The sequence below is a fragment of the Protomyctophum parallelum genome (genome assembly GCF_964188405.1).
Source record: "Protomyctophum parallelum genome assembly, chromosome: 10".
Lineage (NCBI taxonomy): Eukaryota > Metazoa > Chordata > Actinopteri > Myctophiformes > Myctophidae > Protomyctophum > Protomyctophum parallelum.
In genome coordinates, this window is record NC_139704.1 from 51572055 (window position 1) to 51587724 (window position 15670).

Below are 15670 nucleotides of genomic sequence, written 5' to 3' on the forward strand. Positions count from 1 at the left end.
TTGTGGAATTGTTAGATTACTAATAATCATAGGATATAGTATAATTATTATATCTCAAAGGTCAATTTGAGGTTTTGAGTATAGAGGGTTCAAGAGATTAAAATGTAATAGCCTATCGTTCATCAATTAATGTTACCAACATATAAATAGAAAAGAAACAAATAAACAAAACAAAAATTACAGGTCACACTCGTAGTGCTGTCAAACAAGTCTATGTCTAGTTTAATCTGCAACAGTTTTATAATATAATTGCCTATGTATAGTGGGGGTCCCTACTTGATCTCTCACTCTCAGCTAAGTGGTCCTTGGCTTGACCTGAAAAACATTGAAGACCCTGGCCTGCATGTATTATTAAGCTCACAACGCGTCTCATCCACGCCCCGCTGTGAGCTTGTGGATCTGCAATTTTAGGCGTGCGACACCGTCTTGCTGCAGAATATAAATAAGGCTTCTATCCCAGAGAACAGCAGGGGAAAGCTGGACAGTGGAAAGTTGTAAACGACTTTAAACGCAAGCAGTACACCCTGCTGTGGCGTTGTTGTTGTTTTACACGTGTGTGAAGACTGCAGAAGCTTTCTTTAATTACAAATTGATGATGATCGCAACGCAGATTTGCGTCGGATAATCAGCAAGCACAGCTGTGGAGTGTGGATCAGATTCATTACGAGCAGTCCAGCACGCAGCAGTGAAAAGTCAACTGATCGACGGACAAAGCTACTCGGACAGCTATTTTATAAAGCTAAAGAGTAAAGGTGGTGCTTCTTGTTTAATGCGTGGGGCTCACTTCTGTTAGTCACGGGTGCTCTTTATAGTCTGAGTCTGTTTGTTGTCTCAACGTTTCTACTCTGACTGCACCGTCGTACGGTAGCTTCTGTTCACTGACTGTGTGCGCTGCGAGAGACCTTTTTTTTGTCTTCCTTTTCTGATGGTACGTTCAATGCGCCTCGGAAACACAGGATAGGGTGAAATTTACCATGAAAAAACGGTGCAACCACGGATTTTACCGATGCAAGCACTCCGCGAACGATGCATCGAGATTTCACCCGTCAAGTTTACCGATACACAGTGAATGAACCGATTCACTCGCATCGCACACGTCATAATCGATGAATCGATACGTATCGATTATTTTCCACATGCCTAGCGGCAACGCGTCGCGCCACGTCGGACGGAGCCGGTGTGTGTTGGGCTTAAGTTGTCATCTCTATATTGTCATAACTAGTCCACAATGACAATGACTGGAGTGGAAAATGTTCTATTCACTGGAATGAACACACATTGTGGAAGGTTTAAAGGTTTTATTGAATGAAGGAATGACATGATGAGGAGGAGAGTGGGGGTAGCGGGGCGTGGGTTCCGGGGGGTGTCTTTGGGGAGGGGGTCGTGTGGCGGTCAGCCCGCGGTACACGTGGAGGCGTGATCCCCCCGTGGGAACTGTGAGGAAGGGAGGAGAGATGGAGGAGAGTGGAGATGCTGCTGGTCCTATGGTGGTGATGATGGGGATGGTGGAGGGGAGGAGAGATGGAGCAGAGTGGAGATGCTGCTGGTCCTATGGTGGTGATGATGGGGATGGTGGAGGTGAGGAGAGATGGAGCAGAGTGGAGATGCTGCTGGTCCTGTGGTGATGGGGATGGTGGAGGGGAGGAGAGATGGAGCAGAGTGGAGATGCTGCTGGTCCTGTGGTGGTGATGGGGATGGTGGAGGTGAGGAGAGATGGAGGAGAGTGGAGATGCTGCTGGTCCTGTGGTGGTGATGGGGATGGTGGAGGGGAGGAGAGATGGAGCAGAGTGGAGATGCTGCTGGTCCTGTGGTGGTGATGGGGATGGTGGAGGTGAGGAGAGATGGAGGAGAGTGGAGATGCTGCTGGTCCTGTGGTGGTGATGGGGATGGTGGAGGGGAGGAGAGATGGAGCAGAGTGGAGATGCTGCTGGTCCTGTGGTGGTGATGGGGATGGTGGAGGTGAGGAGAGATGGAGGAGAGTGGAGATGCTGCTGGTCCTGTGGTGGTGATGGGGATGGTGGCGGGATACCAAAAGCAGAGAGGATGCTGGGTTGTCTGGGGCGGGTATAAGTAGGCTCGGGTAGATCGGTGTGGAGGGCGGAGGATGGCGTGGAGGTGTGTTCCTCCGCCTCCTGAACATCTGTTGTTCCAACTCCATTTCTGTTATTGGTAACAGGTACACATTCTCTATCTCTCTCTCTCTCTCTCTCTCTCTCTCTCTCTCTCTCTCTCTCAGGTCCGTTGGTGGAAACATCAGGGCTTCCCATTACTTACTATGAAGACCAGCTTAAGGACAAAATGAGCAGTAGCGGCAGTACTTTTGTCAAATTGGGCACAGAGTCTGAGGTTGAGGTTGAGGTTGAAACGGTCTTCATCCCGCTCCACAATCTAGACATCAAAGACACAGAAATCCACAGCCACCATGAGGTCAGACAGTTGGAGAAGAAGAAGCCAGGACATGGAACACAAATCCAACCTGAAGAAATTCACGAAGACCCTTCTGGAAGAGTCATAAGATCAGCACTGACCACTGGCTGTGCAGGAATTGGCAAAACGTTCCTCGTACAAAAGTATCTGTCTGACTGGGCCAAGAAACGTTTCGGCCAAGGTCCACACCTCGTGTTCCCGCTCAAGTTCCGCCAGTTAAATATGCTCAAGGGAAAGAAATTTACTTTGGCACAGCTAATTCACCACTGCATCAAGGAAACCAGATTCATTGAGGAAGAAGTTCTTAATGACATCTTCAAGGTGTTGCAGAAGTCAGTAAGCTACAAAGAGAGCCCCTTCAAAGTCATGATTGTTATGGATGGATATGATGAAGAAAATTTCCAGTTCGATTTCAAAACACATTTTGGCCCCGTGAATGTGGTGGATTCGTACCCCGTGGAACATCTGCTTGTAAACCTCATCAAGGGAGAGCTGCTCCCCTCTGCTCGCATCTGGATAACCTCCCGACCTGCAGCAGTCAAACAGATTCCTAAGGCGTTTGTTAACAGGATGACAGAAGTACGAGGCTTCATTGAAGATGACCAGAAGAAGGACTTCTTCCAGAAGTTCTTCACGAAGAGCATCAGTGATGAGAACCAGGCCAGCTCAATCTTCTCACACATCCAGAAATCAAAGATGCTCCGCACCATGTGTGAAATCCCAGTCTTCTGTTGGATCCTTGCTACCGTTGTGCAGAACGAGGGGATGACAAAGCTGCCCAAAACCCTGGTTGAGCTGTTCTGCCACTTCCTGATGGGTGAGACACTGCGGGAGAAGATGAAGGATCCTACACTAAACCATGAAGACAAAGAGAAGCTCATAAAGGATGCAGGAGACGTTCTTCTGAACCTGGGAGAGCTGGCGTTTGACCAACTGGACAAAAGAGGAATCATTTTCTATGAGAAAGACCTGAAAGCGTGTGGTCTTGATGTGACCAAGGACTTGATATCGGGCTTCTGCACAACCTTCTTCTTCAAAGAAGGCTTGTTCTTCAAACAAACCGTCTACTGCTTCGTTCATCTGAGCATCCAGGAGTTTCTGGCTGCAGTCTACCTGTTCCACTGTTTCACACAGAAGAACACGGAGGTCCTGAAGACATTCCTGGGAGATGATGGTGACAACAGTGACATTTCCCTGTCTGACTTCCTGAAGGCTGTTCTGAAGAAAACCCTGAAGAGTGAGAGTGGTCACCTGGACCTCTTTGTCCGTTTCCTTCATGGTCTCTCACTGCAGTCCAACCAGAGTCTGTTAGGAGGTCTTCTGGGTCAGACAGAGAACCATCCAGAGGAGATCCAGAGAGCCATCGACAACCTGAAGGAGATGGATGATGATGATGATGATGATGATGGTAAGTTCTCTCCTGACAGATGTATCAACATCTTCCACTGTCTGATGGAGATGAACGACCCGTCAGTCAGTCGGGGGATCCAACAGTACCTGGAGTCAGAGAACAGATCAGGGAAGAAACTCTCTGTGCCCCAGTGTTCAGCTCTGGCCTCCATGCTGATGATGTCAGAGCAGGTTCTGGAAGAGTTGGACGTGCAGAAATACAACACAGACAACGAGGGGCGACGGAGACTGGTCCCAGCTGTGAGGAACTGCAAAACGGCCAGGTTAGTAGTTATAAGAATATAATCATGTTAGAGCAGCTTTCATTCATTCATTCATTCAATCATTCATTCATACACATTGTCATTGTGACAAATGAGAACATTATTTCAGTTCAGTGAGACTCACTTCATATTTATGAATGAATGGTTCAATGTGTGTGTGTGTGTGTGTGTGTGTGTGTGTGTGTGTGTGTGTGTGTGTGTGTGTGTGTGTGTGTGTGTGTGTGTGTGTGTGTGTGTGTGTGTGCGTGTGTACTATTTACCAGTGTCCTCATTAGTTATTCTACAATGAAAACAGACTATACCAAATGAGAAATGGACCGTACCATTAGTGAAGGGGTGTACAGAGGATGGTCTTTTAAACAATGAGCTTGGTCATTACGTTCAAACGTTACTTAATACATTTAAATGTAAGTTCCACGATTTCCATCTATCTTCCACTTCTCTGTTCTCACTGACATCCTGCTAATGTCTGAAGAACTAGATTGAAGATCTTTTAGGTTCCTTTCACACCTAACGTTTGCTTACAAGGTCTGGATCAAGGACCAAATGTTTGCATTGTTGCATTAGGTCTGCTTAGCGTTCACAGAGGACTTTGTTAAGCAAACCAAAATATTTAACAAATGTCATGTGGTCGTACAGGCTGTTCATCTGTTGACAGAACATTTCTTCACTTCACTGTCAGAGTGGAGCAACAGCAGCGAGTTGTTATTTTCATTATTTATTGTTTGTATTCCAATCAAATAAACAGTGGAAAGGTATGAGCACATATAAATTCAATATGCCTCTTATTTGCTTAATCAGAAAAGTATCCAAACACACACACATTTCAGACAGCTCCACAGGGAACCTCTTTGACAGTGAACGTGGTCTGTTCTGTTTTGATCATCTCTGATTTTACATTTAATCTGTAATTACAGACTTGCTGACTGTGGCCTCAAGGAGGAAGACATTGAAGTTGTGGCTTCAGCTCTCACCTCCAATCCGTCCCATTTGAGAGAACTGGACTTGAGTGGAAACGTCTTGAAGGATTCCGGAGTGGATCTCATCTGTGCCGCACTGAAGAGCCCAAACTGTTGTCTGGAGATTCTCAGGTCAGATTAATTTACCATTTTTATTTGGTTACATTCTGTTATAGTAAGTGATTATAATGCAGTTATTATGGAGGTGGTACTTTATTTGAAGTGTGGATACGGTTTGATATCATGGTAACTCACACTGACCTTAATATTGATAAGATACAGTGACTAATGTATGTAGTCTTTATGCTGAGATACTACATTTAACCCATTTTGGGCGGGAACCCCTTTTGGTGTTAGCATTATGTTATGCTTTAACTATTGAAAGATAGCAGATCTACAAGCTCATAGCGCGCACTCATTGTGGCGCGCTATGAACTTGTAGGTCTGCTAGTTTTGAAAAATCGAAGAACCACTGACAGAAACATAGCTTTTTCAGAAAACTGTCAGGATGTAGAAGACATTTTTAGAATCTGATCTCAGGTCAGAATGGATTAAAACACTAAACACCTCTGATGACACTATGAGTGGTTGAATGTGTTCTGTCAGAGTGTCATCCCCTAGTTTTGAATGATATTTATATCAATGTTAATTCTTAATTGGTATCAGCGGCGTAACTAGATGTCAGTAAGCCCCCGCGCAGGCTGGTCAGCCCCCGACAGTTTGATCAAAATGCACAAAACGTTCTAAACATGAACTTTGGATCAATATCTAAAAACCCAGTGGGAGAGAAGGTTTTATGTGGAAAACTTATGCTGCCAACGGAAATTGTATGGCAGGAATATGTATTTTATTCGTCTTAAAATCTCTCTCTCTCTCTCTCTCTCTCTCTCTCTCTCTCTCTCTCTCTCTCTTTTTTTCTTTCCTTCTCTCTCCCCCCCCCCCCCTCTCATCTGGTTGTATTCTTCATTTAGTCTGAAGAACTGCTGGTTGTCGGAGAGAAGCTGTGAAGTTCTGGCCTCGGCTCTCGCCTCCAATCCTTCCCATTTGAGAGAATTAGACCTGACTTTGAACAACCTGCAGGACTCTGGAATTGAGCTTCTGTGTGCCGGAGTGAAGAGTCCACATTGTCACCTGCAGACTCTGAGGTAAATTATCCTGTGTGGATCTGTACTGCAGACTCTGAGGTAAATAGAGTTTTATTCTGTGTGGATCTGTACTGCACACTCTGAGGTAAATAGAGTTTTATTCTCTGTGGATCTGTACTGCAGACTCTGAGGTAAATAGAGTTTTATTCTGTGTCGATCTGTACTGCAGACTCTGAGGTAAATAGAGTTTTATTCTGTGTGGATCTGTACTGCAGACTCTGAGGTAAATAGAGTTTTATTCTGTGTGGATATGTACTGCAGACTCTGAGGTAAATAGAGTTTTCTCTGTACTGGAGCATCAACAGCAGTTTGTTAAAGTGTGGATATCTCTGCAGGTTGTCAGGCTGTGCGATCACAGAGAAAGGCTGTTCTTCTCTGGCTTCAGCTGTAGCCCTCAACCCCTCCTCCCATCTGAAGCATGTGGACCTCAGCCGTAACCACCCAGGAGGAGATGCTGAGCAGACGCTGCTCTCTGCTGGACTGGAGACTGTCAAGTGAGTCGACTTGGACTGTGTCCATCCATCTTGGTTTAAAATACGTTTTTATTTTATCTTTTCTAAGGCTGTCAAAGTATTAGTAACATGTTAATCGCGTGTCAACACACATTCCTTTTAACGGCGTTAATTGAATTAACGTGAGATTTACACAATGCACGGTGAAGTTTGAAAGGTTGAGAGTCTGAGACACATGCATGTTGCTGTTTTCTACTGGCCAAGTAGCCCCGCCTCTGAATCCACTCTGCTCCAATCAGTCATGACGGAGATCTCCGTCCTGGTACTTAGTACGGTCTGGTGCTTGAGACGGAGATTGATAAAAACGACAGAGATTAATGATCTCAAAACCGGTCGCATCGCTCTACAGCCTAGGAGCGCTTGTTGCGCAATCCTCTATGTTGCGCAACATACTCTAACTCGCGATCTAAATCATTCCATCTAATTCTAAGAAAAGATTATGTGTTAGACGGGCCCCCGCTGTCCAGTCGCTAGTCGCGATAGAATCGTGTTTAGAATGTTTTGGCTACATTTAGCTGCTACAGCAACATCCGGTCCGTCGGTAAAAGTGCTCCGTGTTTATAAATCGCTGGGCACATTTTATTAATGGATTAAATAACCCTGGTAGAGTCGCTGCGAATGGGCAGAGAAGTCGTCGGGAATGGACTAACTGTCTGTGTGTGTGTGTGTGTGTGTGCGTGCGTGCGTGCGTGCGTGCGTGTGCGCGCGCCACAAACTGACTGTTATTTTGCGGGCACATGGCCGAGGCACATGGAGATGGCGCAAAGTGATCCTTAATTAGTTTACAATCTGTACTTATAGATTAGGCTATCCGATCATCATATTAAATTAGTATGCTACTCTGCACATGCCATGTTAGCTATACAGTTTATAGATCATGCTTAAGCATGTGTTTAATTTTGCAGTATTTACATTTAAACAAGATGAAGAAAGTCTCCAGCACTTGGATCCCCGCACACAGTGACAGCCCTCCATGTTTACAGGCAGGCAGGCAGGCAGGCAGGCAGGCAGGCAAGGCAGGCAAGGCAGGCAAGGCAGACAAGACAGACAGACAGACTACTCTGTACACTGCAGTGTTTTTATGTGTTTCCTTAATGTGCTCATCTGACCATATTTTCGGCCTCCTCATTCGATCACGTCTATTCACGGTAACGGGACATCTCGCTGCGTAAAATATCCCTTCTCCGTCTCCAACTTTACTCCTCATTCATCCGCCACATTGTCTGCTTCATTTCCTTTATTTGATGTGATTCATTCCCACCTGCACCGAATCGAAATCAAGTCCGATTGGAAGCAAAGAGAAACCCCTGTTTTTTGGCGGAGTAGAATGCGGTTCTTTGATTAGGATTCGAATGAGGCTTCACACCTGCCAAACGAAGCGCACTTTCTGACAATGCATCAGGATTGGTTTTAATCGCAGTAAAGCTTTCTGGTGTGAAGGCGACCTTAGATTGACTCAGCAGTTTTGGGTGTACATATTTTAGTATTCTGTTTTTCTTTTTTCTGCAATACATCAGTGCTATTGAACACTGTGTACGTCTGTGTGTGGGCTTTACAAATATGAAACCAATTAAAAGTATCCCTGTTGGTGTTTTAAGCATTATGTTATACTTTACCTATTGAAAAATAGCAGATCTACAAGCTCATAGCGCTGCACTGAGTGCCGCACTATATGAGCTATTTAAAAATCATTAGAAAGCGGCGCAAAATCTTTGAATATATATTATTTCAGATTGAACATTTTCACTCAAATCTTTGCTTCTGTGGTATCCCTAAAACAACATATTTTCAGATGGGGGTCCGCAGCCAAATACAGATAATTCTGTGGGTTCTTGACAGACTTAATGCAGATGTTTAACAGTAATTTAACTCTTGAGAGCGTAAAATGAAACCAAATGCACCCGGGAGGGTCTCTAGAGTTAAAGATCTGTAAGGGTCCACTTTGTTACCAACTCTCCATCATTTAGTTGGCACCAGTCTATATATCGGAACTTGTAGCTCCCAAAGTATCGACAAGGGCCCTGAGGTCGACTGACCAGTCACTTCTCAAGATCCCTAAATCAAAGCTGAAATCCCGCCCGGGGGGGAATAGGTCATTTCCCGTTGTAGCGTCTACACTGTGGAATGAACTTCCACCTCATGGCAGAGCTTCTCAGTCCTTGTCTGTGTTTAAATCACGTCTGAAAACTCACTTGTACTCCTTGGCATTCTGACCGGGCACCCATTTTGGTGTCGGCATCATGTTATGCTTTAGCTATTGAAAAACAGCAGATCTACAAGCTCATATCGCGCCACCGAGTGGCGCGATACGAGCTTGTAGGTCTGCTATTTTTGAAAAAAGAAAAAAATACATTTTTTTTTTAAGAATCTGATCTCAGGTCAGAATGGGTTCATCAGACCAGTGTGTGTCCGGCGGAAACCTCGTATGAATCTGATCTCAGGTCAGAATGGGTTAAGAGTTGCTGCTTCCACTGCATTGTGTCCTTATGTTGCCCTGTTTATGTACTGTTGTTTTTTCTTTGATATTTTAGTATTTCTTTGTGTACAGCACTTTGTTTCAACCTTGTTGTATACAAATGTGCTTCATAAATAAAGTGGATTGGATTGGACCACCTGGAGCCCCCCTTAACCCATTTAGGCCTGACGTCGAAATTAAGAAAATGTCTTGTAACTCATGACAGTTTTCTGAAAAACCTATATTTCTACAGTATATCAGTGGTGCTCAAACTATTTCATATCAAGTACCCCAAAAAGTATATGAAATTGGCCCAGAAGCAAAGATTTGAGTTAAAAACGTTCGCTCTGACAGATTATATATTCAAAGATTTGCACCACATTTTCACGATTTTTCAAAGATAGAAGATCTACAAGCTCGTAGATCTGCTATTTTTCAATAGCTAAAGTATAACATAATGCTTAACACCAAAAGGGGTTCGCGCCCTTTTGGTGTTAGCGTCATGCTATGCTTTAGCTATTGAAAAATAGCAGATCTTCAAGCTCGTAGCGCGCCACCGAGTGGCGCGCTACGAGCTTGTAGGTCTGCTATTTTTGAAAAATCAAAGAACGACTGACATAGAAACATAGCTTTTTCAGAAAACTGTCAGGATGTAGAACTTAGAAGACATTTTTAGAATGTGATCTCAGGTCTAAATGGGTTAAGGACCACTCGTGGTCCCCGGACCACTGGTTGAGAACCACTGCTTTATTCAATAAATGTTTAATGGTGAATGTGAGCTGAAGAGTCTTAATGAAGTGATGCATGTTCATACTCTCTGTATCATTCAATGGTAATAGAAATGTTTCATCATTTCTTCCTACAGTGTGAATCATGGAGGACAACACTGGATAGATCACTGGATTAATCCTCGACTCCTTTCAAGATGTGAGTGTCTGTCTGTCTGTCTGTCTGTCTGTCTGTCTGTCTGTCTGTCTGTCTGTCTGTCTGTCTGTCTGTCTGCCTGTGGGGACCCCCCATAATAATCATATCTTTCCGTGCTCATATTTGTGCGTGTACGTGCATGTACGTGCGTGTGCCTGTGCACATTGTGTGTGTGTATACGTGCGTGTGTGCACATCTTCATGTCTGTGTGTGTACGTGCGTGTGTGCACATCTTCATGTCTGTGTGTGTACGTGCCCGTGCACATCTTCATGTGTGTGTGTGTACGTGCGTGTGCCTGTGCACATCTTCATGTGTGTGTGACTGTGTGTGTACGTGCGTTTGCCTGTGCACATCTTTGTGTGTGTGTGTGTGTGTGTGTGTGTGCGCGCACGCCTGTGCACATCTTCATGTGTGTGTGTGTACGTGCGTGTGCCTGTGCACATCTTCATGTGTGTGTGACTGTGTGTGTGTACGTGCATTAGGCGTGTGTGTGTGCGTGCAGGATCTATGACACGTCCGTGGGCGAGGCCGGTGTTTGGCGCCCATTAGTCTGGTGCAGTGTTGTTTTTGGCAGCAGATTTCTATTTTAGTTTTAGTCATAGTCTTTGGACTGAAACTTCATTTAGTTTTAGTCACATTTTAGTCACCTGGAATGTCTTAGTGTTGGTCTAGTTTTAGTCGACTAAATGTCATAAGATTTTAGTCGACTAAATCTACAGGTGATTTAGTCGACTAAAATGTATTTTGGCGGGTCTTGATGCCGTGTTTTTACACTTTCAGCATGCAACCAAGTGTAAAATGACTTATACTGGATCTCTTGTCCACTAGTCCCTTCCTAACATTTTAGTCTAGTTTTTATTTGTCAACGAAATTGTCAGTATATTTAGTCTATATTTTAGTCATCGTAGCTTCGTTTTCATTTAGTTTCCATTTGTTTTCGTCAGTGGAAAAAGGTAGTCGACGAACATTTTTCGTCTTAGTTTTAGTCGACGAAAACAACACTGGTCTGGTGGCACCGTGGTGAGACGCCACAACGTGCATATGTGTGTGTGTACGTGCATGTGCCTGTGCACATCTTCGAGTGAGTGCGTGTGCCTGTGCACATCTTCATGTGTGTGTGTGTGTGTGTGTACATGCATCTACGTGCGTGTGCCTGTGCACATATTTTGTGCGTGTGTGTGTGTGTGTGTACGTGCATGTGTCCGTGCACATATTCGTGTGTGTGTGTGTGTGTACGTGCGTGCACCCGTGCACATCTTCGTGTGTGTGTGTGTGTGTGTCAGTCAGTGAATAATGTATTTAATGTTTACTGTGTTGTTTTCTCATCAGATTCCCAGCGTCTCACTCTGGACCCAAACACAGCACACTGTGACCTCACTCTGTCTGAGGACAACAGGAAGGTCACACGTGTGGAGGGACAGAGTCATCAGTATCCTGATCATCCTCAGAGGTTTGATCACTATCGTCAGGTTCTGAGTGCAGAGAGTGTGAGCGAACGCTGCTACTCTGAGGTAGAGGTCAGTGGATGGGTTCTGATAGCAGGGACTGACAGAAGAATCAGCAGGAAAGGACGTGGTGCTGACTGTCAGCTTGGAGGCACCATGGCCTGGAGTCTGCTGTGTCGTAATAACGGTTACGGTGTCGTCCACAATGGGAAGCAGACTGTCCTCCCCGTCCGCCCTGGACGCTCCAACGGGGTCGGCAGAGTAGCACTGTATGTGGACCGTCCCACTGGGACTCTGTCCTTCTATGAGGTGTCCTCAGAGGACACTCTGACCCACCTGCACACCTTCCAGACCACGTCCACTGAACCGCTATGTGTTGGGTTCACGTTGGGGATGTCTGGCTCCTCAGCGTTTCTGTGTGAGCAGAGATAGAGTCTCTATGCGACGGTCACATCAGGTCGCCATGGTTACTCCACATGTGACATCATCATCATCATCATCATCATCATGATGATGTCATGATATATGAGACAATATCCAAACAGGAGAATATCTCTCCTGACTCGCCCAAGTTCATACTGGGGGACTTCAACGGATGTCCCCTTAAACAGACACTGCCCAATTTCTACCAATCCGTGACATGCCCAACAAGACGTGAAAAGACTCTTGATTTATGCTCTGGAAACATAAAGGAGGCGTACGGTAGCCACTGAACATTAAGGAAACATAAAGGAGGCGTACGGTAGCCACTGAACATTAAGGAAACATAAAGGAGGCGTACGGTAGCCACTGAACATTAAGGAAACATAAAGGAGGCGTACGGTAGCCACTGAACATTAAGGAAACATAAAGGAGGCGTACGGTAGCCACCGAACATTAAGGAAACATAAAGGACCCTAAAATGGAGCTCCGGTCATAACGCGGCCCACCTGGTCCCACGTTACAAACAGAGACTCAAAGAAGTTCTGACCTGAGATCAGATTCATACGAGGTTTCCACTGGACACACACACTGGTCTTATTAACCCCATTCTGACCTGAGATCAGATTCATACGAGGTTTCCACTGGACACACACACTGGTCTGATTAACCCCATTCTGACCTGAGATCAGATTCATACGAGGTTTCCACTGGACACACAGACACACTGGTCTGATTAACCCCATTCTGACCTGAGATCAGATTCATACGAGGTTTCCACTGGACACACACACTGGTCTGATTAACCCCATTCTGACCTGAGATCAGATTCATACGAGGTTTCCACTGGACACACACACTGGTCTGATTAACCCCATTCTGACCTGAGATCAGATTCATACGAGGTTTCCACTGGACACGCACACACTGGTCTGATTAACCCCATTCTGACCTGAGATCAGATTCATACGAGGTTTCCACTGGACACACACACTGGTCTGATTAACCCCATTCTGACCTGAGATCAGATTCATACGAGGTTTCCACTGGACACACACACTGGTCTGATTAACCCCATTCTGACCTGAGATCAGATTCATACGAGGTTTCCACTGGACACACACACTGGTCTGATTAACCCCATTCTGACCTGAGATCAGATTCATACGAGGTTTCCACTGGACACACACACTGGTCTGATTAACCCCATTCTGACCTGAGATCAGATTCATACGAGGTTTCCACTGGACACACACACTGGTCTGATTAACCCCATTCTGACTGAGATCAGATTCATACGAGGTTTCCACTGGACACACACACTGGTCTGATTAACCCCATTCTGACCTGAGATCAGATTCATACAAGGTTTCCACTGGACACACACACTGGTCTGATTAACCCCATTCTGACCTGAGATCAGATTCATACGAGGTTTCCACTGGACACACACACACTGGTCTGATTAACCCCATTCTGACCTGAGATCAGATTCATACGAGGTTTCCACCGGACACACACACTGGTCTGATTAACCCCATTCTGACCTGAGATCAGATTCATACGAGGTTTCCACTGGACACACACACTGGTCTGATTAAACCCATTCTGACCTGAAAAAAAACATACCCCCCCTTCACATTCCCGTTGGATATCGGACATACTGCATTTTTTAAAATTGGAAAACATTAAATATACATTGCGTGGCTCAATCTCCAAATTCAGTAAAACATGGCAGCCTTTTCTGTCTCATGTTGACCGCCTTATACTTGTGCCCCGATTGGACCTGATTAACTGTCGCCTGACAGCCCAACCTGTCTTGTCTGGATGATGTTTGTGACCTTGACCTGTGAATGTTGATTGTATTGGAGTTTTTGTTTCCTTTTTTTATTTTTTTTGTATATTGTTTTTGTTGTTTTGTGTGTTTTGGTTTAATTTTGTATTTGTCGCTCTGTTTTTATTTCTAAATTTACTTTTATCTTGTTGAAAAAAAAAAAACTTAATAAACAGAACATTAAAAAAAAAAAAAACATTCTGACCTGAGATCAGATTCATACGAGGTTTCCACTGGACACACACTGGTCTGATTAACCCCATTCTGACCTGAGATCAGATTCATACAAGGTTTCCACTGGACACACACACTGGTCTGATTAAACCCATTCTGACCTGAGATCAGATTCATACAAGGTTTCCACTGGACACACACACTGGTCTGATGAACCCATTCTGAGATCAGATTCTAAAAATGTCAGTCGTTCTTCGATTCTTCAAAAATAGCAGATCTACAAGCTCGTAGCGCGCCACTCGGTGGCGCGATATGAGCTTGTAGATCTGCTGTTTTTCAATAGCTAAAGAATCACATGATGCTGACACCAAAATGGGTTCCCGTTCAGAATGGGTTAACTCTTTGGGGCGTGATGCTCCAGCCAGGGCAAGGTCTGAACATGTGTTGTACCAGGGACCCCCATCTGAACATGTGTTGTACCAGGGACCCCCATCTGAACATGTGTTGTACCAGGGACCCCCATCTGAACATGTGTTGTACCAGGGACCCCCATCTGATCATGTGTTGTACCAGGGACCCCCATCTGATCATGTGTTGTACCAGGGACCCCCATCTGAACATGTGTTGTACCAGGGACCCCCATCTGATCATGTGTTGTACCGGGGACCCCCATCTGAACATGTGTTGTACCAGGGACCCCCATCTGAACATGTGTTGTACCAGGGACCCCCATCTGAACATGTGTTGTACCAGGGACCCCCATCTGAACATGTGTTGTACCAGGGACCCCCATCTGAACATGTGTTGTACCAGGGACCCCCATCTGATCATGTGTTGTACCAGGGACCCCCATCTGATCATGTGTTGTACCAGGGACCCCCATCTGAACATGTGTTGTACCAGGGACCCCCATCTGATCATGTGTTGTACCGGGGACCCCCATCTGAACATGTGTTGTACCAGGGACCCCCATCTGAACATGTGTTGTACCAGGGACCCCCATCTGAACATGTGTTGTACCAGGGACCCCCATCTGAACATGTGTTGTACCAGGGACCCCCATCTGAACATGTGTTGTACCAGGGACCCCCATCTGATCATGTGTTGTACCAGGGACCCCCATCTGATCATGTGTTGTACCAGGGACCCCCATCTGAACATGTGTTGTACCAGGGACCCCCATCTGATCATGTGTTGTACCGGGGACCCCCATCTGAACATGTGTTGTACCAGGGACCCCCATCTGAACATGTGTTGTACCAGGGACCCCCATCTGAACATGTGTTGTACCAGGGACCCCCATCTGAACATGTGTTGTACCAGGGACCCCCATCTGAACATGTGTTGTACCAGGGACCCCCATCTGAACATGTGTTGTACCAGGGACCCCCATCTGAACATGTGTTGTACCAGGGTCCCCCATCTGATCATGTGTTGTACCAGGGACCCCCATCTGAACATGTGTTGTACCGGGGACCCCCATCTGAACATGTGTTGTACCAGGGACCCCCATCTGAACATGTGTTGTACCAGGGACCCCCATCTGAACATGTGTTGTACCAGGGACCCCCATCTGAACATGTGTTGTACCAGGGTCCCCCATCTGATCATGTGTTGTACCAGGGACCCCCATCTGAACATGTGTTGTACCGGGGACCCCCATCTGAACATGTGTTGTACCAGGGACCCCCATCTGAACAT

The 15670-nt window shown here is 45.6% G+C and overlaps 1 protein-coding gene across 1 annotated transcript; it reads left to right on the forward strand.

Moving 5' to 3' along the window:
- Positions 1-5737: 5737 nt before the first annotated feature.
- LOC310865910 (tripartite motif-containing protein 16-like) lies at positions 5738-11973 on the forward strand (the record flags this gene model as incomplete). Its single annotated transcript, XM_083775112.1, has 5 exons — positions 5738-5763; positions 6031-6204; positions 6540-6698; positions 10037-10098; positions 11426-11973. The coding sequence occupies 5 exons, from the start codon at positions 5738-5740 to the stop codon at positions 11971-11973; spliced, it is 969 nt and encodes a 322-aa protein (XP_083631238.1).
- Between the last annotated feature and the right edge of the window lie 3697 nt (positions 11974-15670).